Raw genomic sequence first — 25,954 nt, 5'->3', positions numbered from 1 at the left:
GTCCTTCACAGGCCAGAGGACCAGCTGAGGGACACGTCAGGGACATCCCCTGATCAGTCATGTCCCCTTCATTTCACCCCCACGCTCCCCTGGGGACCTTTCCCCTATTGAAGGGGCTGAGTTTGAGGGGCTGGCAGAAACAGTGGCCGTGACGGCCCAGGAGGGCATCTGACCCTGGGCTGGTTGCACTCGGCAGTGAGGGGCAGCGTGCCTCCAGGAGAGATGCCCAGCCTGGACTCACCTTAGCTCCTGCGGGTCCCCTTCGGCCAAAGCCGCCCTGTGGAAAGTCACACACCGTGAGAGGAGACGGGGACTCTGACATGGACCCGGGGCCCCTGAGCCCAGCCCGAGTATCCCCACTGCTGGCCCCGGGGTCAGAAACTATGCCCAGGCACCCAGGAGGACCCGCACCAAGTCCGCCCTCGTCACCCCCACCACAGAGAGCCCTGCTTCCTTGTCACTCTCTTACAAATCAAAGGGGAGTTTCCAGAATCAGTTCCGACCCGCCAAGCAGCACAAGAGTCCCCAGCCAAGTGCAGTGAGGACCGCGGGACAGCGACCTGCCTCACTTCCTCCCCTTCCTCAGCCACAGGGAGCAGAAATGAAACGTGCTCATCGGCAGCCGGGTGTCCCCCGCACCGCAGCACAGGGCCAAGGACAACACTCGCTGCGTCCAGGTCCCACCCAACCGTGAACCTGGAAGTCCTGTGCACTGAGATCAGGCTTGTCCCTCGGACACCTATTTCTGGACACACCAGAGGTGGCTCTGGTTCAAACACGTGCACTCGCCCATAGTAACTCAGAGGTTCAAGATGGGAGCGCGGGAATGTCCTGGATCATCAATGCAAGGCCCTCTCCCAAAGGGGACACCCTAGAGTTTGGTCTGAGGCCCTAGTGCCCAGTGACTCATTACCCAGGCCAGAGGCAGATTCGTGAAGAGTCATATCACCCAGTGGCTGGGGGGACACAATTCATCTTCTACCTCGTGCAAAGAATTGAAACCAACTGTATGCACCCTGCGCTTTAAGTCATTTCAGGAAACTACTTACAAACTGAGTCGTGAGAGCTTATTGCCACCAGAAATGAACATTTCCACATTTATTTTTCATTGTGTAACTCTACAGCATTATAATGTTCAAATCTTTTAAGGTATCGTTTTCAATATTTGCTGGCCTGTGGATTTTGGAAGCATGACGAGTGTTCAGCTAATTACAAGGGAGCCTGTCCCTTAGAAAGCCCCTCACACAGTCGGCCACTGGGACCTGAATGTGCTTCTGCTATTCCCACGATGGCTGGGGACCCATTCCCAGCTGCCCAGGCCCAGTGTAGCTTTCATCCTCTGTTCCTGTCAGAGCAGAGACCTGCCCTAGGCACATCATAAATTACCCGGTCTGTAGTATTCTAGCCGCACAGCCCAGAATGGGCAGATAAAGATGGCCTCAGAAATCCCTGTAAGGTTCCTAAATGAAGAGCCGCTGAGTGACCGTGTACCAGGCAGTGCTTGGCAGATCATGCGGCACTTGCTGAGAATCACCGCAGGGTCCCCAAAGCCCTAAGGTTACTCACATCCTTCCCAGTTTCTCCTGGACTTCCTGATACGCCGTCTCTCCCTGGGAGACCCTGGTGTGGGGGAAAAGAGTGGCGTGAGATGCTGACCCACAGAGATGAACTTCTAACCCTGGCACAGTGCCCGAAAGGGTCAGGAAGGGTCAGTCCCCGGGGAAGAGCCCGTCTGCAGGAGGAGGAAGTGTCAGCCTCAGGTACGTCCCCACTTCCGCGAGCCTTTGGCTTGACCCACACTTCCATAAATACCTCAGGGGCATGCGTTCTGCCAAGGCACAGCCCGTTTGCATGGGCTGCTCTGGCCCCGGAGAGTCCCTCGGGGCCGGGCACACACTCGCCAGCCTTACGGGGCCTCTGCTGCGGTCCACATGACTCTCATGTCAAAGGCCACAGCATGGCCTCTGCAGCTGCTGCCGAGCCAGCGTGAGAGTCATTTCTTCAGCCCTGAGCACAGGGGGACAGGAACAGAGCACGGTACCATGGGGCCGATGTCGCCAGTCTCTCCTTTGGGTCCTCTCTGCTGGCTGTCCCGTCCTGATTCACCCTGAGAACAACATGAGCCAGGGGATGAGTCTGTGTATCAGGAAAGCCACGGCCCTAGGGTCCAGGAAGTATCAGCGTGACGTGAGCACAAGGCTCTGCGGCACAGGGCCACATCCCACCCAGACAGCATCCATCCACTGTGACGGAGCCGAGCAGGGCGTCAGCAAGCCGCTCTGGGAGGAGAATGCCCAGGTCACTGGAACCTGTCCTTCGTCACAGAGGCTGGGTCCCAGGGGACAGGCGGGTCAGAAGTGGACCCTTTTACAGAGCCATGAAACAAGGGAAGCGGGAAATGGCTCTCGTTTCCAAAAGCAGACTTGAAGCGTCCTGAGACAGCACTGTGGAAAAGCCTCTGAGGTCTCCCTGTGACACCAGCGGCAGATGCTCCTCTCTGCAGCTGGGGACAAACGTCACCCAGCAACCCCGGGTTGCAGGAAGAGCACAGCAGGCACAGGGACGCGTCACAGGGTTCCAGTGAGGTCCTCCTCCCCATGCCCCGCCACCTCCCCACAGCTCAGGACTGATGGGAACCTTACCGGGTCACCACGGATCCCCACGTCCCCTCTCTCTCCTTTGTCTCCCTTAGGTCCTTTGTCACCCTAAATAAACACAGAATTGGAAGCGAAAGACTTAGTATCTTGGAGGTTTTTAAATGAATTTTATTGAGTGTATTTGAGGTTCACAGCATGATGCTATGGGATATACGTAGCCAGCAAAACGATGTCCACAGTGAAGAAAACGGACATCTCTTGTCACACACAGTTACTGAAGACATCGCCTACTCAGCCCGGATCCCCAGCACTGTTCTACTCCACCAGCTACAGTGGTGCCGAACACCAGGTCCCCACACTCCTTCACTGGGTTTTTGTCTTGCCCTGAATATCCCAGGCTCCGGTTCCTGCCCCTTGGCTGAACGGCGTCACCATGTGCTCACATGACATGAGGCAAAGCCCCTTCCTCATGTTTCTGAATCACTTAGTGAACCCACAAAAATCTACTGGGGAGCCAGGCACTGGGGACTTATTTATAACCAAAGACACTCAGTCCCTGCCCTGTGGGACATGCTCTCCAAGCCAGGAGATGCTGTGTGTTGTGTCAGAGATGGCCGGGGACTTGAGGGACATCCGGGGTGTCCCTGAAGGGAGGAGGTCAGGGAACGCTGCCTGGAGGAAGAGGGCTGACCGCGGAGGAATAAAGGAAATACCGAGGCCCTAGAGGGGGCGTCCGTGTTCTCTCCATAAGCACAGCTCCATGGAAATTCACCTACCCGTCTCCCTGGGCTCCCCTTCTCTCCAGAAGACCCCGGCAGCCCCTTGTCTCCCTGCCAAAGACAACAGAAAGATCACAGGGTGCACAGCTGTGGACCAGGGGGTTCGTTTCTAGAACCTTTGGGACCAGGAGTGGTTTGACTTCACAAGTAAAATCACTCACCTCTTCCCCATCGAGACCGTCCAGGCCGATCTCTCCCAACTCGCCCTGAGAGGGAGCGAGGCAGACAGGTGAGTGTCGGGGGAGATCGGGAGACAGACGGGGGGAAGTTTTCCAAAAACAAAAACGAGCACAAATACCTTCTCTCCTGGGAATCCTCGAGAGCCCTGGAAGGCAAGGGACGGGGAGGGTGAGTTCTTCCTGCCCGGCTGGGTGGCTGGGGCAGAGGAGGCCGGAGGCCGCCCCCACCCCCCTTGAACCCCGAGTGTCTGAAAACTGCTGCGTCAGCTTCCTCTCTCCGTCACGTGGGGGCCGTGAACTGATGTGCCTGCTCTTGGCTCCCTGGCAAGTCAAGTGGCCCCGAGAGAAGAGATAGTGCTCTCAAGGCCAAGGCCAACTCAGAGACTGAGGGCGAAGGGCCTCCCTCAGCACCTGCCTGGAGCTTCGGCACAGAGGAGAGACTCCGGCGGCACCAGCTGATCCTTGGCTGCCTGGCTCTCCCAGGCCCAGGGCGCGAGGCCACCTGGCCCTGGCCTCCCACCGCCTCGTGACTGTCTCCTGACTGCTCTGTATTTCCACGCTCCTCCGTTCCCAGGCTCCCTTCCAGCTGGGGCCAGCTCCACGCTCCTGACCCACCCATCAGGCTGCCTTCCGATGAGGCCCCGGCTGCCAGACACTGAGAACGGAGAGGCTGGTGTGTCCTCCTGCAAGCGCGTCAGCCTGAGCACGCGTCACCCTGTGAATGTGTGTCACCCTACAAGCACCAACCTGACCCCACACTGTACCTTCACTCCTCTCTGGCCCGGGCAGCCCTGGAAGCCTTGAGTGCCGTTCACACCAGGGGGACCCCGCTCGCCCTGTTGCGAGAAAGGAAGGCGTCAGGCAAGCTGAGCCCTCGTCCTGTCTCCCCAGTCCTGCAGACAGAGAGCCAGGGAGGGGTTCCCTGCAACGATGCTTGTGCAGTCTGGGAGTCAGAAGGACCTCAGCAGCCAGCACCAGGCCTGGAGGGACCTGTAGCTGCCCTAGAGAGAACAGGCTACGGGAGGGTTGCAGCTCCAAAGGGCACTACTGGCCCAGGGAAGGTGCTGGACTCTCACAGAGGATCTGTCCTCTCGCCACTCCTCTGCATGGTCTTGGTCCCCAGCTGTCCAGTGGGGCCAGGCCAGCCTGACACCCAGCATCTCTGCAGGGGTCCTAGAGAACCCACCTACTCCCCACGACCTCTTGTCCCCTACTCCAGGGCTGGACCTTGTTCTAGGGTCCCAAAGCCTCCCAGGACCACATCTGTCCCAGGCCCACATCTGGCCCAGGCCCTGACCCCAAAGGCCCTTCTGGGGGCTCTTCTACCCTCCACAGCCCCCCCAGATACTGAAGAGGGATCCAGAACACCCCGTCTGCCCCATCTGGGAGACGTTCCCACAGGAGTGACCACAGTCCCACAGGGGTGACCACAGCCCTGCCTGGTGCCCTGCTCGGCTCTCTCTCACCTCCACCTCTCTGCTCCCTGGTCTCAGCTTGGTAGACTCTGCTGGCCCTCTGTCTCACAGACGAAGCACATCCCCACCCTCACCCCCATCTGTCACACCCACATTATGACACTACTTTCCACAGCGTAGAAATCTGAGGAAATCTGTTAAGGATGTTGGAAGAGAATTTTTCTCTCAAAGAGAAGCCATCAGCCACCGCACAGCTGATGGACACAACTCACCCCGGCACAGAGGGGACAGGAGACAAGAGCTTAAGGGACAGGGCAGCGTGCACTTACGGGTCCGCCCTCATCGCCAGGGTAACCTCGGTAGCCGTCTTCTCCAGGAATGCCCTGAAACACAGCACAGCGGTCCCTGTGAAACCCGGGCTCCTCCTTCTGCATCCCTCCCTGGGAGCCCTTCGCTGGGCAGAGTGGAGCTGAAACCCAGCAGGGCTTCGGGTATTGCCTAGACTTTAACGCTTCCGGGCTGTCCCTTGACAAGGAAGCCTGCTGGCTTCCTGCTAGAAGCCCATGCTAAGAATCCGGCTGCCCAGAACAGGGAGGCCACCAGGCGCAGTGCCACAGTGTCCGTAGTAGTCTAGGAAATGAAGAACCAGCCTATTAAAGAAGAGATTCCCTCATCCCCTGGAAGAGGAGACTGGCAGACGCGTGGACCCCCCCCCCCCCGCACCTTCTCCAGCAGGCCCTCAGCAATGCCCCTCCTGGCCACATATTAGAGAAGTGACCCAGCTGAGCCATGGTCAGCTTTGAGGCAGCTGTAGGCTCAAGTCTAAGGGAGGGTCAAGTAAGCCACGCACCTTTGGCCCGATGGTGCCGATGGGCCCGCGGTCTCCCCTTTCTCCAGAGCACTTGCAGGGAACCCCACAGCAAGCCTTCTCAGCAATATTGTCCTGCCAAAGTGAAGAAGAGCACGGGGTTCAGACAGCAAGAAATGTCGAGCCGAAAGTCATGAATATGCTGATAAAGATCAAAGCTGACACATGTGGGCTTCGCAGTGTGAGACGTGGTCACCCAAGGGGCAGTCCCGCAAAGACAGGCCTGGCTGAGCGTTCAGCTCCACGAACAGGGGGAGGGAGTCACCAAAAGGAAAGAAAAGAACAACCACAGTAAGGTAGATTTCCTCCACTGTGTCCCCATAGTGACCACGTTTCTAAAAGCTTCCAACACAGACAGCCAAGCTTCAGATTTGAAGTATAACTACCCCATGTTTAGAGTCCGGTGCAAACCTAACCAACAGACCGCAACTGGCCAGACTGAAGATGGTTCCAAAACAGAGAGGCAGGGCATGGCTTCTGCAGAGCTGTCCTCCGAGAAAACGGCACCAGCCTGGAGGGGACCCTGGAGCCACCGTGGGTTGCCGCAGACACAAGTGGCCCCAGCTGCTGAGCCACAAAGGCCACAACCCAACTCCAGGTCACCAGGGCCTGGAACACCCCCCACACACACACACTTCACACTTCTGTCCACCCTACCGCCTGACCTTAAGAGGCAAGGGCGCAACCCAGATGCGTTTCCATCTGCTGAGCCAGCGGAGGCCACACGCGTGTTCCTGCAATGAGCTTCTTGGAGCTCTCACTTTCTCCCCTGTCCCAGATTCGTCAACTGACTCGACCCAGTAAAAACTTCTAACTGCAGCCCGGAAGAAGGTAGGAGGGAAGGAGGGGCAGAGGCGGCTCACCCCAACCTCTTGGTTCTCATCCCAACCACCACCAAAGAACCCTAGTTCTCCATGGGGCCTGCCTCCCGCGTCTCCCAGGCCACGAGGCAACTCCGCCTGCTGAGAGAGTCTGGGCTCGGTGAAGAGAAGCCTCAGGGGGTTTCTCCCCCTGCACCAAGGAAACCAGAGAGGAAGGCAATGAAACCTCTTCTCCCCTAGAGGGGCCTTGGCCTTCCTTTTTAGGTGACATCTTGTTTTCATCATGTAAATTCTGTGGTGGCTGCTGCCTGTCCAGGGCTGGTCAGTGGCAAGCTTTTGCCTTCCCAGCAATCTTACGAATGAAAAGTCATTATAAGAAGCTACAATTCTCCAGGAACGGTGGCACACGCCTGGAATCCCAGCAGCTTGGGAGGCTGAGGCAGGAGGATCACAGGTTCAAAGCCAGCCTCAGCAGCTTCACAAGTCTATAAACAACCTAGTGAGACCCTGTCTCAAAATAAAAAATTAAAAATAAAAAAGGGGGGGTGGGTATTTAGCTCAGTGGCAGAACACTTGCCTGACGAGCACGCGGCCCTGAGTTTGGTCCTCAGCCCTGGGGGTGGGGGGGGGAAGGGTGGGCGGGGGTGGCTGGGGATGTTGCAAAAAAGCCACTGCTCCTGGGCCCAGAGGACTTCCCGGCAGCGGGTCTGCAGACCCACCGACCCACCTTCCAGCTGTTGATGCTCCAGCTCCAAGCTGGCTCCTCAAGGATCCACACAGAGGGCAACAAGGCCGGTCCCAAGTGAACTGAACAAACTGAATTGCCACCCAGAGCCCTGTCCCCGCTCCCCGGGCCATAACTGGCTTCCTTGTGTTGAGATGCCAAAACCACCATACCTAGATCACAGCAAAGACCTCAGAATAAAACTCACGAGCTGCTCCGCCAGTTCATAATCTAAATCCAGCAGGTTGAGCCGCAGGGGCCTGTCGTACATGAACCCTCGCCCGAACTCCAGCTGCGTCAGCTGCTCCAGGTTGGCTACCCGCTCCAGGCCCACCAGGATCAGGGCGTGGACACCTGGAGGAGAGACGGGCACTCAGCTCACCCAGGCCTGTCGAGCCGCCACATGGTTTTCCTGGCTGGGTTTTTGTGTTGTTTTTTTTAAGCAAATTCAGCATAAATTTGGCTTTAACATGCTTAATCAAACTGATGAGCTGCTGTGAAGGGTTGCAATACCGACACTGCAGACTCCTCTGAGCTGCTGTTTCCAATGTGTCCTCAGCTAAACTCTTTACTTTCAAGACAGGAAATGGCAATTCTCAAGCCCCTCCTAGGAGCAGGGGTGTGCTGTGGGGAAACCACCACGGCCCCCAGTCAGGTAGCACAGTCTCCTCTCAAAGCTGGGGAAGTACGCTCATGAGTAGAAGGTTGTTAAGATAAATCCTGCTTCCGCCAACGCTCCCTGAGCCCTCCCTCACAGCCGCTGCTCTGAGAATCAGCGCTGCCAAATTCAAAGCAGATGAGCACCTGACGTTCACCTGTCTGCTCACCCCCCTGACGTTCACCAGTCTGCTCACCTGGCCCTGACGTTCACCTGTCTGCTCACCCCCCTGACGTTCACCTGTCTGCTCACCTGCCCCTGAGACTTGCTAAGTTCATTTATATCATTTATCTTGTCTTATTCCACTGTTTTTTAACTTAAATCTTGCAGTGTCCTTGAGCTGTGGAGTTTTTGCAACACATGCATTTCTAGCTTATGTAACGGGCTGCGACAACTCAACACTTGATTCAAACGCATCAGCCTTCTAGGTGTTCTGCCGTCTGCATGGGTCTCAGAGCCTGAGGGCCTGCACCAGGGGTTGGGGATAAAGCCATCCCTGGCTCAGAAAGATTTCCTGTCAGCCTCATCCCACAGCCCCAGGCTGGCACGGAAAGGCCAAGATGCCAGGGAGAGTCCTCCAACTAAAGCTGCCCACGCCCCAAAGACTCCCACCAGCGGTTTCTCTCAGCAGAGCAGCAAGCCCTGCCTCGCCTGGGCTGGTTCTCGCGGGTAGGAAGCCCCTGAACCTACCTTCTTGCCGGAGTGCCTCGGAAGCTCTGTGCAGGTCGGCCAGATCTCCGTCTGCGCCATCAGTGAAGTGAATGACCACCTGCAGACCAGAGAGGAGTCAGGTCCCACCTGAGCAGGAGAGAAACTCACAGGCTGGGGAAGGGGCCTAAAAGGGTCTTGTCTAAATAAACTCCTCATTTCACAGTTGAGGAACTTTGGGCCATGGTCTAGGATGTTGTACAATAAGAGGTCTGAAATAAATGAGTACAGTTTAGTGCTTAATTTTTAAAATCACAAATAGTAATGAAAATAAATCAGCTCACCTCATTCTCATCTCCTATTTCTCAGATGTGGTATCTACAAATGGTGTGTGTCTGTCTGTCTGTCCGGGGCTGAACTGTGCTCTCCTCAAAACCCACACACCGAGGTCCTAACCCCAGCACCCAGAATGTGCTATGCTCAGAAGGAGGTGAGGGGCGATAAAGTGAAGCGAGCTCTCAGGTGGCCTCTAATCCACAATGACTGGTGTCCTTTCCAGTTTAGGACACAGTAACACAGAGGGCAGCCAAGTGCACCAACAGAAGCCAGGCTCAGAGAAAACCCACTCTGCTGACAGCTGAGGTCAGACTGCAGCCTTCCTTGCTAAGAGGAAATAATAAATTTCTGTTACTTAAGCCACCCAGCCTGCAGTACTTTGTAATGAAATCCCTGACAAACGAATGGTGTGTGCACATCCCATGCCTGTGTATGTACATATGTAGGAACACACAGAGAGACACAAGCTGAGAACGTGCCTTATTTAATGGGCAGGACTATCATTGAGCATGAATGAGGGCCTGGCATGCACAAGGCCCTGGGTTCAATCCCCAGCACCACAAAAAAAACATGAATGAATCAGAAATCCAATTCACTCAAGCTTCACTACTGATACCGAGGATATTTTTTAGAACTCAAGTAAAGCTAGCAAAATTTGACATGAAATTATGACCAGTCAATCAATGAAGAATTTTTCCACCTGGGCACGAAAAACCTAGTCCTGTGCAGAGTGTGAATGTGAGAATAACTGGGGCCTTCTGCTCCCTAGAGACTCCAGAGGCTGCCGAGGGAGTGTGTGGCCCGCTCACCTTCACGCTGTCTGGCGAGGACTTCTGGAACTTGTTCTGATAGACCTTCAGCGTGTCAGCGGTGAGGATGTAGGGGTGCTGGTTGCGCATGTTGCGGAATGTCTCAAACAGCTCTGGCTGGTACTCCTGGAATTCAAAGGCCTCCACCGGCCCCGAGGGTGTGTTGGCTACCACTGATACCCGCACGGTAGGCAGCTGGCCACCACTGCAGCTGATTCTTTGCATCTGGCTGATCCTGTTCAAGATGATGTCCATCTTGGACTCAAGGCCCTTCTGAGTCACAAACACATTCTGATCTCTTGATCCATCAAACCCCAGAATCACATCCAGATTACAGGCTGAAAAGGAGAAATGCACAGTTCTAAGTTGAAGCTGCCAAGAATTCTACTTCTACCTGCAATAGGTATAGTCCTGGCCCAGGGAACCGGGACACTGGCTCACGAGCCAAAGATCCTCTGTGTAAGAGCTCTGAGAAGCAATAGACCTGCCTCACACAGGGAAACAAGAGAGTGGCTGCAAGAAACCCAAGTCTTGGGCCATTTAATAAAAGTCCACGCTTCTGAAGGTGCTATTTTGGGTGTGGTGATATACAGCTGGCATTTGTGCACCAAGATTGTGCACAAAACTATGAGCACTTCAGAAAGCAAATCCACTGATCTTAAACAATTGATCCAATCAACCTGTAATCAAAAACAAAGATGAACATATCTGAATTATTTGTGGAATTTAAATAACAGGAGTGGAGCTGAGGGTTATAGCTCAATTGGTAGAGCTCTTGCCTTACATGCTCAAGGCCCTGGGTTCAATCCCCAGCACCACAATAAATAAATAATAAGAGAAAAAGTAAATCTTTTATAAGGGCAAAGAAGGTTGACTTAATCTATTATCCTGGGAGGAGACACCAGACCAGTGGTCAGAGGAGTACCAGGGCCCACCCATGTTGACATAAGTAAATACTCAGAGCCACCAACTGCCACCATAGCCAGCACTGGGATCCGGGTAATCCAGATAGCTGAAAAAAAAACCTGCAAACTTCAACGGGAAAGGGTTGAAAACATACACACCAGGGGATCAATGTGCACATGGGGTTACCTTTGGAGACGTCGGTCACACCAGGACATAAGGTCTCATGCATCGCATCGTGCAGCGTTTCCAGGACCTGCTCACTCAGTTCCGACAGCTCCTGGACATTCCCCACGCGGAAGGCTGTGGCACTGTTGGATGCAATTTTCCCCACCTCCTCCGAGTCGATGTTCCTCACACCGACTGCAAACACTTTGACGCCTTTCTGGGTAAGCGCCATGCTCACGTCCTGAGCGTCCTCCACCGACTTCCCGCCGGTGATCACAAAGGCGATCTGAGGGACCCTCTGATCCAGGCGGCTGCCTGCCTCAGGCACAAAATGATTCATCCTCAGGTGCTCCAGGCCCACCCTGGTGTTGGCATGTCTACCCCCTTTGTAGACCACCTTGTTGATGGCGTCAATGATTTGCCTCTTGGTGGAAAAGTCCCGCAGATAGAACTCATCCGTGGGGTCGGAGTTGTACTGGACTAGCCCCACTTGGATGGAGTCGCCGTCTTCATAAACCGTGTCCACAATTTCAGACACAAACCGGAGCACCTCCTGGAAAGTGTCCCTCCTGAAATTGATGGACCCGTCCAACAGGAACACAATGTCTGCTTTCTTCTTCTCTACAGGGGTCACAACCAACATGGGGAGAGATTGCGTCTCAGTACCCTGAACATAAATGCACCAAACATCAATTAAAAAAAGACATGCAAAAGAGGGCACTGTGCCAGGAATTCCACAGGGGTCTCGTTCTCGATGTCTAGGAAATGCCATGAAACCTTCTAATTCGGGTCGAAAGTAAGTCTCTGTCAGGAGTTGGGGGAGACAGGTGAAGGGCAGGGCAAGGAAGGGCTAGAGAGACAGACTGGAAAGTGGAAAGTAGACCCTTGGGAGGATTAGGGGGCCCATCCATTCATAATGCAGAGCTTCGTGAGAGCCTGCTGAAACCAGTGGCTGCTGCGGGTAACTTTCTGGTTCTAATCAAGCAGCAGAGAGTCCACTGAAAAGGAGAGGAAGCTGGAGACAATGTGAGAGGTACAGATGTGGCACAGCCAGGCTAAGAGGCAGGGAGAGTCAAATGGAATGCAGATCCTTCTAGAAGCCCAGTCCTGCTCATGCACCAGGGATCTGAATGTCCATTTGCCCAGAAGAGGGCAAGGAAAGGGGTGGGTAGTGGAGGTATCCGACGTGCTCTTGGCATCCCCACAGGTGAGGGCCAGGAGCACGAGAAAGAAGATGCTGGTGGACACATCTGAAGGCCAAGGAAGGAGGCCAAGGATGGAGGCCCAGGCAGACTGTGCTGAGCGTCCCATCTCTGGGAAGGCCCTGATTTCAAAGTGACAGCCAGTGGGGCATGGTGTGTCTGACTCTGAGACGCTGTCTCTCCTGAGGGCCAACGGTTAGATTAGCCCCCAGTGCACCCCTACAGAGCCCGCCATGGGCTGCCTCTAACCGTGGGAGTGAGCAAGGATGAGTGACCATGTGCTTTGGGGGATATGTTTCCCTCTATTTCAACTTTTTTCCAGTGTTTAGTTTCTAATATTATCTGCAGAAAAGGCCCTGAAAGAAAATTATTACAACGAATGCCAATTATAGTTTAATTAAAAGTCATTGATGGTCCACTTGTAGTAGAGGGTCAGAGAGCTCCTACCTGGCCTTGAAGGAGGCGGTGTCTCCACGGAAGGCCCAGGAGTAGCCCCAGAGGGTCCGAAGGAGTTCATGACCCTCACTTCTATGTTGGGGAGATCTCTGAACTCCCGCACCGGGAAGACCAGCCTCGGGTTGCTGGCGATGGTCTGCAGCTCGGCCTTGTCGACGTTCTGGTCTCCTATTCCCAAGGTCATGATCCCCGAGGAACTGATGACCTTGGAGAACCTGGAAACGTCATCCTGAGACCTTCCACCCAGAACCAGGACAAGGTGCTGGGGCACGCCGTCTTCTATCCGGCTCCCCGCAGACTTGACGAAGAGGTTTCTTGCCACAAACTCCAGCGCTTTGCCCGTGTTCCGCGGAGAGCCACCGCGGAGCCTCAGGCGCCGGAGGGCCTCGAGCACGGGCACCTGGGACTTGTAGGTCTTGAGGTAGAACTCAGGGAAGACCTCGTTGCTGAACTGCACGACCCCGACTCTCACTCTGCTGGGGCCGATGTTGAGTCTCCGGACGATCCTGGTAATAAAATCCCGGATGTTGGCAAAGCCATCCGTCTGGACGCCCTCGGAGCTGTCGATCAGGAAGACGATGTCCGCGGCGTCGCTCTCCGCAGCTGAGGGCACAGGGAGGAGAGGGAGGTCAGTGCCCGGCTGCCCTAGCCCAGCTCCTCCTGCCTCTGCTTCTGCCCCACCCCTGGGGCTGGGCACGATGGCGGCACTGGGGCTCCACCCAGCCACCGCGGCCACGGCCTCTCGGGCCTTTTAAATGAACCAGGGAAGGTCGGGTCTTTCTCACTGAAACAATCTCCTCTCTTTAAATACCTCAAGTTCCCCCCAGACCTCCCTGGGTTGACCCTTTTCCCATCTTGGCTCTGTGGTCTGAGTTCTTACTAGTTTTAAAAATGTAAGCGGCGTTTGGAAACAGATCCTGGAATAGCACCCTCTAGAGAGTCGGAAACAGAGCCGCTGACTGACGTCTAGAAGAGCGTCCTTGGAGAGGAGAAAGACAGCGATCACTGTGCCATCACTGCGACAGTCCTGAGAGGCCCAGGTCCATCCCTGACCCCGGCCTGCACTGCTGCTGACTCAGCCCTCGGGGCGGGTCTCTGTGAGGGACAACCAGCCCCCTGAGTGCCACCTGTCACATTAACAACCCCCACCAACAGAGACACCCTCATCTCTTTTGGCCACGTATCCCCAGGATTTATACAAAGTCTTTATTTTCATGATTATTGCCCCATTTCTTTACATGCATTGGTTCTTAACTACAGATTGAACACCCCTTATCCAAAAATCAGAAATCTAAGATACTCCAATTTGAAATTTTTTGAACAGAAATTTGTTTGTTTGTTGGTTTTGGACACAGAAAATTTCACACTGAAACTTTGTTCCATGCACAACATTATTTTTTAACTGAATAAAATTAGTTTCAGACTATGTACATAAGGTGTATATGAAACATCAATGAATTTTATGTTTAGACTTGGTCTCCTCCCCGAGGTATCTCATTACCTATATGCAAATATTCCAAAACCCAAATAAATCCAAAATCTGAAATACTACTAATCCCCAGCATTTTAGTTTAGGGACACTCAGCTTGTACAAAATTAACAAAAACATCTTGGGAAAGATGAGCCACAGTTTCCTATTAGAACCTAGATGTTTCTCAGATGTCATTTAAGTGAACTAATACGTTGCCACTTGACAGATGTCCACCTGGCTTGGTCTCATCCAACCTGGAAGAGCTGCACAGTGAGACTGAGATGACCGTCACTGAGCCATTTACTGGGAGAGAGAAAGTAGCTCTCAGGCTGGGAAGCAGGCCCAGCACACACAACCTGGGGGTCCCCTGCCAGGCCCAAAGGACCCCACAGAACATCAGCATCAGACAAGACCACTCTGGTCACCATAGGGAAGGTAGAAATGAGGCTGCTATAATCGTATGTGAACACAGACAAAAACCTGGGAACTATCCAAACCACGAAGGTGACCGCACTGCTGTCCGGGTGGGCAGGGGTGACCTGCTTCTTTTCCATCTTTACCCTGACTTCCTAAGGCAGCCCACTGAAGAACTACCTCCACTGCGTGGCCACACCCAGTCCACACCAAAGTCCCACTTCCTTAAGCCTTCCACGAAATGGCCTGGCACAAGCTCAAACCCATGGCCCTATTACTGAGACGCCCATCCTCCCGTGGGACATCAAGGGACAGAGTCAACCTGTCCAGTCGCTGGCCATCCTGGGGGCGCCTGGCTGGAGGTGTCAAGGTGGAAGAGCACCCTTTATTGTAAATTGTCACCTTTAGCCAGGCCTTCGAGCCTGGTCTCTTCCCCATCAGAAACACCCGGAGGGAAACCACCCCACCCCTCCAGTCTTACCCGGGGGAGGGTAGCGGGTATTTGCCAGGATCTGCTGTATCTGCTCAGAGGTCAGCGTGGTGATGGGGGTCAGCAGTTTCTGCTCCAGGCTGGGCAGCTCCCTGAAGGTGCTCACTGAGAACACGTACTCAGGACTCAGAGAGATCTTCACCAGCTCCTCCCGGTCTGCGTTCCTGGCTATGGTGAAAGGGGCCACCCCAAACTGCTTGAGCTCCACAGCACCGTCCTCCACCTGGTCGTCAGACTTGCCAGACGAGATAAGGACCAGGAACTGCGGGACACCCTCTTCTATCCGGCTCCCCAGCGGCCTCTTGAAGATGTTCCTGGACACGTACTCCAGCGCATTTCCAACGTTGACCTGCCTCCCGCCCTTGGGCCGCAGCCGCCTTACCGCGTTCAGCACCTCGTCCTTGCTGGCGTGGGCATTCAGCAGAAACTCCACCTTGGGGTCCTCGCTGAACTGGATGACTGCTACCCGGGTGGTGTCGAAGCCCACGTCCAGGTACTCCACCAGCCTCTCGAGGAGGGAGCGTATGTGCTGGAACTCGGGGCCAGCACTTTGAGACCCATCAATGAGGAAGACCACGTCCTTCTTGCTCCCAGTTCCTGTGAACCAAACATGATCTTTAGCATTAACGAAGCACATTAGAATATCAGTCTAAGGAGCAAGCCCTGTGCCCCTCAGTGTCTGTACATGAGAGGCAAGAGGAGGAGCAGGCAAGGTCAGGACAAGTGCCCCCAGGGAGCAGAAGCTGTAGGAGCTTGTCACCAAGTGACAAGGATGTTTCCAGAAGGAGGGAATCTCAGCTGTGGCAGTGCTTCTCACAGACTGGGTAAGATGGCACCAGAGTGGGCATCCGGCTTCAGCAGATGGAGGGACAGATAGGAGTGTTTCCTGTGGAGGGTGAGGGTGAGCCACAGACTGGGGGTGGTCAGAGAGGATTGAGGGGAGATGTCCGGTGCAGCTGGAGGGGGCACAGGGGCATAGAGAGAGTGTTTAAGAGAGAAGGAAGCAGTATACTGGTACCATGAGTGGAATCGCGCTGCATGGTGGTACAGGGTGACAGGAGAGAGAGAACTGCAGAGGACGCCCTGGGCAGGGGAGGAGAAGGTGGCCACAGAGACAGAAACGGACCATCCCAGACAGGCCACCACTGAGACGTGGACATCACGGCCAGTAGAGAGTCGGGGAGCCTCTGGAACTTCTCTTGGATTTACATGTATTTTCTTGGTGCAACGGGACTCAAGGCCACCAGCTGAGAGCAAGCTGAGAAAGGAGAGGTGGGGAAGAAACGGTAGGAAGAAAGGAGAGGAAGAGGCGTGGCCATTCTGAGGAGTGGGAGAGGGAATGGACCAGGAACCCCATGGCTGCAGAAAGAGCATCTGTGTTTGGAGTAAGAAGCTGAACACACATGCTTCCAAAGTGCATCCTCGCCCACACCAGGCACCTCGAGGGGCATCATAACAGACTCCTGCAGTCGAGGTTTGGAACGTGCATCCGCCTGCTGCATGGGAGATGCACAGGTACACCAATCAGAGAGAGGAAACCATCTCACTTTGTCTCACTGTCTCCCAAATTTATCTTATGGCAACCACTTCCGAACACTCATGCAAGCCGGCAGGCTCACTGCTGTCCTACAGAAGCTGACCCAGTGCCCACCAGCCTCCTTTCCCTCCCTCCTTCCCCACAGGACGAGGCACCCTGCCACCAGCTCCTTTGTCTCTTTCTCACCCCGCCTTCCTTCAGGGACACTCTGCTCCCTCAGCACTGTGACTGCCCCTGCCCAGGAGCAGGGACAGCAGGCACTGGGCGGGTTTGTGTTGAGGGAGGATTCTTCTTAGTCCTCTTCCTCTCAGCCCCCAGGGCTCCCGCCATTCTCAGGCTTATTGTACCAGGTCTGGCGAGGAAGAAATAGAACACCCCTGGGCCCAGGGGCCAGGGGGCCTTCCCTCCAGTCCAGACGCTTCTCATTTTTAAGAAAAATTCAAAACTAATGTTTGTACTCTGGCACAGAAGAGGTCAATATAGCAGAGGCTCTGCCCACACTTGACAGCAGGGTGCCTGTGACCAGACTGGCTTCTGATAGTGGAGGGCTGTACCCAGGCTCCTGGGGACCACGCAGAATGAGGCTGAGCTGGTGTGGCTGACAGCCCCTTCAGACAGCTGCAGAGGGGCTGCCTGCAGATTAGGGAGTCTGAGCCTCAGCCAGGATATGTCCTCCTGCAGACTTTTATTTGGCCAAAAGCATGAATCTTGGCTTCTCCAATGAGACCTAAAAAGGCACATGGCTTCTAATTTTTCACGTGACTCTAGTTGTCACTATATGCGGTGGTGGAAGGAAGATTGAAAGCACCCTGTGGCCCACAGTCTAAACACGGGTCCCCGATGATTTCAAGGAAAAACGGCCCACAGAATTCTCCACTAACCTGGGCTCAGTGGTTGCGGGAAAATCGGCTGCAACCTGCTCAGCTCATCACGGCTCAGCTGGGTCACCCTCTCAGAGATGACCTGCTGGACAGTGCCCAGCTCCCGGAAGGTAGGGATGGCCACAGCGAAGTCTGGGATGAAGGAGATGGTCTGCATCTCTGAGATGTCAGCGTTGCCAATGCCAATGCCGATGGGCACTGCCCCGCCCCTCTTCAGGACCACCGAGGGGCCCCTCACGTCATCACCAGACCTCTCAGCCGTGAGCACGATCAGAAGCTGGGGGACACCCTCTTCTATCCTGCTTCCTGCAGAGCTGATCAGGATGTTCCTCAGCACAAAGTCCAGGGCGGCCCCGGTGTTGGGGACCGGCCCGCCCAGCAGGGTCAGCCTGCGGACAGCACTGATGACACTCTGCTGGTCCATGTAGGAATTCAGGTAGAACTCAGGCCTGGTCCGGTCACTGTACTGCACCAGGGCCACGCGGACGCGATCAGGGCCCACATCCAGGCTCTCCACCACTCTCTGCACAAACTCCTTCATCAGGGTGAAGCCACTCCTGACGCCCTCAGAGCTGTCGATCAGAAACACCACGTCCTTTTCACCTGAAACTGGGAGGGAGACATCTGATGGCTCACCGGGGACCGGGAGCAGCAGCTTCACACCCATGTGGCACTGCACATTGCCCCCAGGGAGGGTCAACTCCAAAGTCCTGAGAGGGCAAAAGAACTTTGCAATGGGATTCAGTGAAGGATTGGGGGCTGTTCATCTCCAGCGTCCAGGCGTCCAGGGTCGCAGCAGCCCTGTCAAGGGTAGGGAAGGGATCGATGGAGAAAGGGGCTTTTTTTAAACTGATGCTTTGGCAAACTCACGAGAAGGAGTAGCTGAGTTTGCCGGCATGTGTAGCCACTAAACACGAGCTGATTTGCCATGCTAGCAATGAGAGGGACACACCACTGTACAGAGCCGTTCCGCCTGAGCAGAGCTGCTAATTTCACAGGTGAACTCGAGGAGAAGATTGGGTGCAGAGGAGGAACATGGATGGGGGTCGCAGGGCCACATCACCAGAGCACGTGCAGAAGGGAAGGCAAGTGGTTGGGCCCAGTTACAGGTGGATCATGGAAGAAACACAGCCCAGGAGTCAGCAGCCACCCAAACCCACTGTGGGCGGGACCCGGCCACCAGTGCATATGCTCCGAAAACTCAGTTTTTAACCAAAGGGATACTTCTGCAATTGATCACTCTTTCTTGCTGCATTTTTATCATCAAATAAAAAAGTGGTTGAATGCAAAGCCATGGTGATGTAAATCGGCGGTTGAAAAGTCAAATGCAGCCTTCACAGGGGGAATTTATCTGCCTCTTCCAATACCTTCAATTTTGAATGAATGAAGTCAAGGGATTAAAACAGTGAAGGAATTAGACACCGGCATTGGAGGAACAGGAAGACAAAGACAGTTTCAGCTCTGATATAACCATGTCATATGGCTTCTATTCTGCAGATAGTAAAAAAAATTTAAGCAGGGGGATTTTAACTATTGATATCTAAAGCTTCATAATGCATCTTATCATGAGATATTCTGATGCCCTTTAAAATAATCACCTGAATTCTCTTGTTTTCCCCTACGAAACAGATAAAAAAGTAAGGTGTGGAAAGAAGACTCATATTCTTTGGCTCCTGCAGAGACCACCTGTGGTTTCCCATCTTCCCGTGGCCCCCCGGAGGGCTCCAGGCTATCTGAGGACCCTGGGCTGGGCACTGAAGAATCCAGCTGCAGAAGCCACCCCCAGTGCTCTGCCCTACCTGGTTGTGGGGCTCCATTGTGCACAGATTTCAAGAGATGGACAATCTGTGGCTGAAGATCTCCGATCTTGGGGAGGGACTCGGCAGCCAGGATGAAGGCGGAGGATGGCACTATGCGCTCCAGCTCGGCAGGGTCTGCGTTCTTGGCTTGTAAGATGAAAGGCACCACCCCACTCTGCTTCAGGTTACTTGCTGGCCCATCCACGGAGTCCGAGGACCGCCCAGCAACCAGCAGCACGAGGAACTGCAGCACTCCATCCTCGATGCGGCTGCCCGCGGACTTGACGAAGATGTACCTCTGGGCATAGTCCAGGGCGAAGCCCAGGTTGAGGGCTCTGCCTGTCTTGATCTTCATCCTCTTCACGACATTCAGGATGTCGGGCTTGTTTGGATGCTCATCGAAGCGAGACTCCACCTTGACATCATCACTGAACTGAGCCACTGCAATCCGGGTCCCCTCTGGCTTCACATCAAGCTCGTCAATGATCTTGTAGAGAAAGTCGCGGACAACAGGGAACTGACCCACGAGGTTGGCTGAGCCATCAAAGAGGAACAGAATGTCTCTCTTGCTCTCTGCAAGGGAAGTAGATCAGGATGCAGTGAGGAAAGCAATCCTGGCAGTGTCACACCACCAGCGTTTAACTGTGGGCCCGTGAGACTCCCCTGAGGGTCACTGTACCAGCAGGAGAAGAGAACACCTGCACCACTTGTCAAGAAATGTGCTATTCAAAGTGGTGCACATTTGCAAAAGAAAAAAACTAGGCTGGTCTACTCAACCCCACATAGCTTCCTCATCAAAGCCCCTGAAAAACCCTCTTCTGCCTCAGTGGGCCCCTGCAGGAGAACAGAACCATTTCACACTGTTACCAATGAAACTACGGGAAAGGTGGTCCTCACTGTACTTTTGCTACAACTTGCCCTGTCTGTGACAGAGGATCCCCTGTTTGCAGCACAGGTCCCTGGGTGGCCATGTACTGCTCTAACTGGATTGTCTTTTCAATGTCTTTGGGTTTATGGGATAGTTAATAGCTAAATAGCTCTGGTCGTTCCTGGGTGGGTCAGGTCTCTGCCAGTACTTTCCAAGCGCTATCACTGGGCCTTGGGAAACATGAATGACAGCCCACAGGAGGCTACACCACATCACATAAATACTGTGTCCAGTTCAAACAGCCCTTGGTTCTGTTTAGACTGGGTTTCCAGTGGTTTAATCTTGCACGCAGCTCTGTGATGTCAGTAGGCTGGTGGATCAAACATGTGCAGTCTCACTGCCACGACAATTTGCAATAAAACACAATGATGCAGATTTCCTCTGGGAAGCCTTCTAGTGAGCCAAGGTGTATGGATGACTTTTTGGATCTAGCAGAGTCTGAACACACAGATACCATATAAAGAACACAATTTCAATTTTTAAATGTCAAGGCATGCCCCATGCTCATGTAGGGTCTCTCTCTTTTCTCTCTCCCCTCCCTCCCTGCTACCCTCCCTCCCAGTCTGCCACCTGGATTTTCACTCCAGAATCTTCCTAGGCTTTTGGAGGGGTGCTTCTGAATTAAGGCTGAAAGGCATGGACAGAACTTTCATTAACTGTCCTCCTAAACTGGCTGGTACAGTGTCTTAAACCCCATTCCAAACATTTCAACCAAAGTGGGCCAGTGTCTTTCTGGAGCTCACAACGCTCTGAGTTCAGATTGTCCATGACCTTGCCCGGCCAGGGAGGCATGTGAGGAGGGCAGGGCCGCGCCGGTGGGGAGGGGGTTTACCTGGTTGCGCGAGGGGGACTTCCTCCACACCTCCGCTAACATATGTGGTAAGGGGTTGGATCAGCTGCTGAGGCAAAGCTGGCAGGGAGCTGAAATCGTCCATGAGGTACACCAGGCTGGGGTTAAAAGCAATGTGCTCAAGCTGGGCCTTATTCGCCTGGCTGACCCCCACACAAAAGGTCAGGACGCCTGCGCGCGCCAGGGCATTGGCAGCTTGCAAATAAGAGTCGTCAGACGGCCCAGCCGTGAGCAGGAGCAGGAGCTGTGGCACGTGTTCACGGATCCTGCTGCCGCCAGACTCGGCGAAGTGGTTGGCATGCACATAGCTCAGGGCCGAGCCCGTGTTCAGGCCCGAGCCCCCCTTGAGCTGCAGCTGCCTCAGGTGAGCAAGCAGATCTGACTTGGTCTGGTATGTGTCTAGTGAGAACTCGGTCACGGGAGTGTCACTATATTGCACTACACCCACGCGAATATTGTCACTTCCAACATCAAGGCTGTTAACTAGGTTCATGACAAAGTCGCGCACATAAGGGAAATTGGCTTTTCCAACGTTGACCGATCCATCCAAAAGGAAGATGAGATCCCTTTTGTTTACGCGAACTGCGGTGAAGCACAGAAAACAAAGTGAGACATACACAACACGAAGGCTCCCCATGTGTGTCTGCCGAGTACACACATGCCAACGTTTAGCACACAGAGGACGTCAGCGTGGCGAAGCATGCCCTCTCAGAGAAGACGGCAGGTGGCTGTGTACTTCCCCCTAGCGGAGGCTGGAGTTGGTGAGGCACACTGACAGCCAAGTGTACAAAACCAAGTGGACTCACAGACACAGGGCCAGAGTAGAAGGTTTGCAACCACAAAGTCATCAGAATCCCGGAAACAGAACGTTTCTTCCCTGGAAATGAGTTCTACGAGGGGGCTGGCTGCTGCATGTCTCATCTGATGTGTGCAGGCCTGGGTCCTCGGGGCTCACCTCTGTGCTCCTACAGGGAGTTCCCCATGGAAGCTCAGGAGCAGGTAGCTCACCTAACCTGAGGAGGTGGGTTCCTAAGGCTAGCAAACAACCAAAGACTTTCTCATGATTTGTCATTCTCCACTGAGCTCCTCTCCTGCCAGGGAGTCCCAGTGGCACTGGACAGCAATCCAGCCACACGCCCCCAGGTAGTTCCTCCAAAAAAAAAACGACAGGATCATGGGCAATCAGGAAAATACTTGTCTGAAGTTATACACATGATCCATTAAAAGCCAAATTCTTAAATGAGAGCACCATAGACCCACCAAATCTGTGAGTCCCACATCTGTGGATTCAACCAATCTCAGATCAAAAATATTTGGAAAAAATTATGTCTGTATTGAGCAAAGTATGGATTGTTTTTCTTGCCACTCTTTCCTGAACAATAAAGTAGAACAGGCATTTACACAGCATTTACATTATGTTCAGCGCTATAAGTAATCTAGAGAGAACACAAAGTACCCAGGAGTATCGCATAGATTATATGCAGACACGGCACATTTGACATCTGAGGATTTTGGTATCTGCCCGGCCCTCGTGGATACTGAGAGATGATTGCTTTTCTCCAACAGACTTCACATGTATATTTTCCCATTTACCCCCAACGCCTCACTATGATTAAACTAATATTATTCCATGTTCATCCAGCTGAACGTTGGCTATAAAAGAGTGGATCAGGAGTGTTAGGAATACAGAAGAGAGAGGTGTTTAGGACTTCTGGAGCGGGAGACTCCGGAGGAGGAGCAGGCACCCATGCAGCAGGGGTCATGCACCCAGCACCCCTGTAGTGGAAAGGCTGGGAGGTGGGAAAGCTGGCTTCCAAGATGTTCATCTGCTCTTTATTAAATCAGAGGACTGCATATGCCCAGTCCATGGGCTCAAAGGCTTTTATGTTGTCTTTAGAAACAATTGCACTGAGGATCATGTTAATTGGGAGATTCGAGGACCCGTGGGGTTTGGTCTTGACACCCACCCACTCAGCATGCTGTCCCATCAGAGGGGGTCCTGAGCAGTGAGAGGACAGAGGGTGAAAAGGTGAGGCCATCCCCTAGGGTCAGCACTGTCAGTCAGGAAAGGAAGGACCCAGGCTCCCCCTTGGTGGAGGGGGACAGGAGGCTGGTCACCAGTAGGAAGGGAAGGACACTAGGCCCCAGACCTGAGACGTGACTGCCTTGGCCAGAAGCCACACAAACAGGTGGCCCCGGCCCTGAAGTTGAGGTTACACAAGCTGATTGTTCAACACTGTAAACCCTACCGTCCTCAGCCCAGGGGAAAAGGAAGTCTAAATAAATCCCATTTGCTACAGTTGTTTTCACCATTGAACAAGCGTCTCTCAGCTAAACACCAACAACGCCTTTCTCTCAAGGGCTCTGCCTGCAGCTACCCTGCGACACGTCTGAGCGCGGCCACCATACCTTCAGTGGTTCCAGAGAGGGTCCGCAGAGGCGCCAGCAGGCTTGGCAGCACACCCTGCAAAGAGGTTACCCGGAACTCAGCGGGCTTGAACACCAGGGAGGAGTCAAAGGCGATTTCTTCCAGCTCCGCTGGGTCGGCAGCCTGGTTCCCAATGGCGAACGCCATGATGCTGCTCCTCTTCAGCTCCTGGGCGGGCTGGCTGACCTCATCTAGGGACTTACCACCTGTGATCAGCACCAGGAGCTTGGGAACCCCCTCTGTGGCCCGGTAGCCGGCCGAGCTGATGAACAGGTTGTTGCGAACAAAGTCCAGAGCAGAGCCCGTGTTCAGGGCTGGGCCATCCAGGGGCTTCATCCTCCTCACGGCCGCAACGACTTCCCTTTTGGTGGGGTAGCTATTGAAGTAAAACTCGGGCCTCACAGTGTCTGCATACTGAGCCACTGCCACTTGGATGAGATCCTGTCCGATTTCCAGCCTCTGGAGGACCTTGGCAATGAAGTCTCGGATGGCATTGAAGTTGGCCAGGCCCAGCTTGGAAGAGCCATCCAACAGGAAGACTATGTCCCTCTTGTTGACCTCGATGACTGTAGGTAGCAACATGGAGAGGTGAGTGGAACAGCCTCACCAAGCACACCTAACAACGACTCTCTACAAACACCTCCACCTACATAGGACGCTCCCCATTGGCTCTGGCCAATGTGACATCAGGGAACACCTCAGGAGGAATTTGTCAACACACACGCGTTCGCTACATTAGCTTCCTACGGGGTAGCAGGCTGGCTCCCCTCCCACCCTGCTACTCCTAATCATTTTACAAAATAATTGCACAAAAACAAATTCAGGTTCAGTAACCACCTGCTTAGCATTCTGTCACTGAAAGGACAGTCAGTTCTCTTCTGCCACAAATATCTAATTTGGCCAGAATAAAGCCAGAGCTTGAAGAAACAACTTGCGTCTGCTCAGAGAGCCCTAGCCCTCTGGATCACAATCTCAATTTCAAAATCACACATAACCAAGTGTGAAAGCTCTATGAAAATAAATATCTTCAATCTCTCTAGCTCTCTATTCCAGGACTCCTTTTTTCAGGGAAAAAAAAAATGACTTGACATCATAAAACCTAAAAAGGGAAATCAATATCAATGCCAGCAAGTGCCACAGAAGTTTTCACTTACGAGACCTGGGTTGCAGAGGTCTGGAGTGACATCTTAAGACGATGGTAACTCAAAGACCAACCACAAATCAAAACACCTCAACGTGACCCCTGCCTGTGAACTCTGGCCCAGCTGCTGTTTCAGAATGAATGCAACCTGCTCCACTGGCAAAGAACTCTATTAGACCTCAGGGACCACACCAGAGCCTGGTGGGTGTCCAAGATGGGTAAGGGTGCAATTGTGGGACCTGATGGGGGGTGTTTGCAAAAGGGCCCCTGTGACTCCTTCCATCAGACAGCTTGTATGGGAGGTGGATTTTGTGACACCCAGCGGAGGAAAGGTTTGGGATGAAGGTAATGCGTGTGTTAAACACAGCTCATTCCTGGGTGTGTGGACTGGATGCCAGGACCGTGGTGGCTAGAGTCAGAACGGTTGGCACATGTTAAGGAATGGTTTTAGGACAGCCACACCTCATTGGCCCCAAAAGGGGGACACTTGGGGCACCAATGTCTTATGCAGTTACCCAGCTGCCCTCAGGCATAACAGCATGTGCGGGACAACATTTCACCTCTCCTCACTGACCTGGTCATGAGCAGCCATTCGGGGCCTGCTTTTTTTCCTTCAGGTTAGAACTTGCTAGTACCCTGAGCGGCTCCCCTGATTCTGGTTTGAAATATCTTTGCAGATAAACCTGGATGGGTAGCTATCTAGTGGAGTTCTCATGCCCTTGTACCATCGGGGGTGCTGTGGGTGACACACACATACGTACATAGTCCACATAGGATGCCCCACATCTATTGTCACATGCATTGATCATGTATATCACATACAGCAGATAAATGGACAAGTATTCATGACAGCCATCAGCTGGGAAGTGGCTCACCTGCAGCAAGTGGCCCCAGTTACTGTTATTCTTCATAAGTAACAGCAGTGGCACAACATGCAGAACGGGGGAGTTAAGTCTCACCCTCATTTTAAGTGTGGTACAAATTTGAACACCTCCTTCCACAGTGTCACTATACATCCCACCAACGGGCCTGTGGGAAGGACAGATGTCCGGATGTGGCAGACAAGGAACCCAGAGAGCTAGGAATTGTCTTTGGGAACTCAAATGCATGCGGGGACTCTTGATTCTGTGCCAAAAGTCCCCTCCCCTGAGCAAGAGGCCACTTAGGTTTGACTTGTGTCTGAGGCCCTGGGAACTCAAACACCTGGACCTCTGCATAGCCAGCCACACAGAAAAATACCAATGGCTCCAAGATCGGCTGCATTCCTGCCTGGATTTCATGGCTCTGCCACTAGCCCCCAGCCCCCACAGAATCAGGTAGCTCCTCCAGGTTGGCTGCTTGCTTGCTTTTCTGTGAGATGAAAGGGCTGTTCGTGGACTTCCTCAGCCCCATCATACAATGGATTCTCACGCCTGCCTCATTGGAAGCCACGTCATGGATGCCTCAGTGTCT

At 53.7% G+C, this 25,954-nt stretch overlaps 1 protein-coding gene across 1 annotated transcript in view; it reads right to left on the bottom strand.

The window, feature by feature from the left end:
• Col6a3 (collagen type VI alpha 3 chain) overlaps positions 1–25,954 on the bottom strand; it is a 78,970-nt gene that overhangs the window by 25,469 nt on the left and 27,547 nt on the right. Inside the window, exons 5-24 of the mRNA XM_046456915.2 lie at positions 23,343–23,927; positions 20,916–21,515; positions 19,156–19,728; positions 17,357–17,965; positions 14,930–15,535; positions 12,555–13,166; positions 10,927–11,526; positions 9,835–10,172; positions 8,732–8,810; positions 7,592–7,737; positions 5,821–5,913; positions 5,300–5,353; positions 4,320–4,391; positions 3,675–3,701; positions 3,538–3,582; positions 3,374–3,427; positions 2,643–2,705; positions 2,042–2,107; positions 1,567–1,620; positions 242–277 (exon numbers count right to left, since the gene is read on the bottom strand). Coding sequence (XP_046312871.1) covers positions 242–277; positions 1,567–1,620; positions 2,042–2,107; positions 2,643–2,705; positions 3,374–3,427; positions 3,538–3,582; positions 3,675–3,701; positions 4,320–4,391; positions 5,300–5,353; positions 5,821–5,913; positions 7,592–7,737; positions 8,732–8,810; positions 9,835–10,172; positions 10,927–11,526; positions 12,555–13,166; positions 14,930–15,535; positions 17,357–17,965; positions 19,156–19,728; positions 20,916–21,515; positions 23,343–23,927 — 5,312 coding nt within the window. The remainder of the gene's footprint in view (positions 1–241; positions 278–1,566; positions 1,621–2,041; positions 2,108–2,642; positions 2,706–3,373; positions 3,428–3,537; positions 3,583–3,674; positions 3,702–4,319; positions 4,392–5,299; positions 5,354–5,820; positions 5,914–7,591; positions 7,738–8,731; positions 8,811–9,834; positions 10,173–10,926; positions 11,527–12,554; positions 13,167–14,929; positions 15,536–17,356; positions 17,966–19,155; positions 19,729–20,915; positions 21,516–23,342; positions 23,928–25,954) is intronic.

Source organism: Marmota monax, unplaced genomic scaffold, assembly GCF_021218885.2.
Source record: "Marmota monax isolate L192 unplaced genomic scaffold, Marmota_monax_Labrador192_F-V1.1 WCK01_AAM20220418_F8-fsc00230, whole genome shotgun sequence".
Classification (NCBI taxonomy): Eukaryota; Metazoa; Chordata; class Mammalia; order Rodentia; family Sciuridae; genus Marmota; species Marmota monax.
The sequence above is the reverse complement of the archived record's forward strand: the minus strand, read 5'-3'. Positions and strand labels throughout refer to the sequence as shown.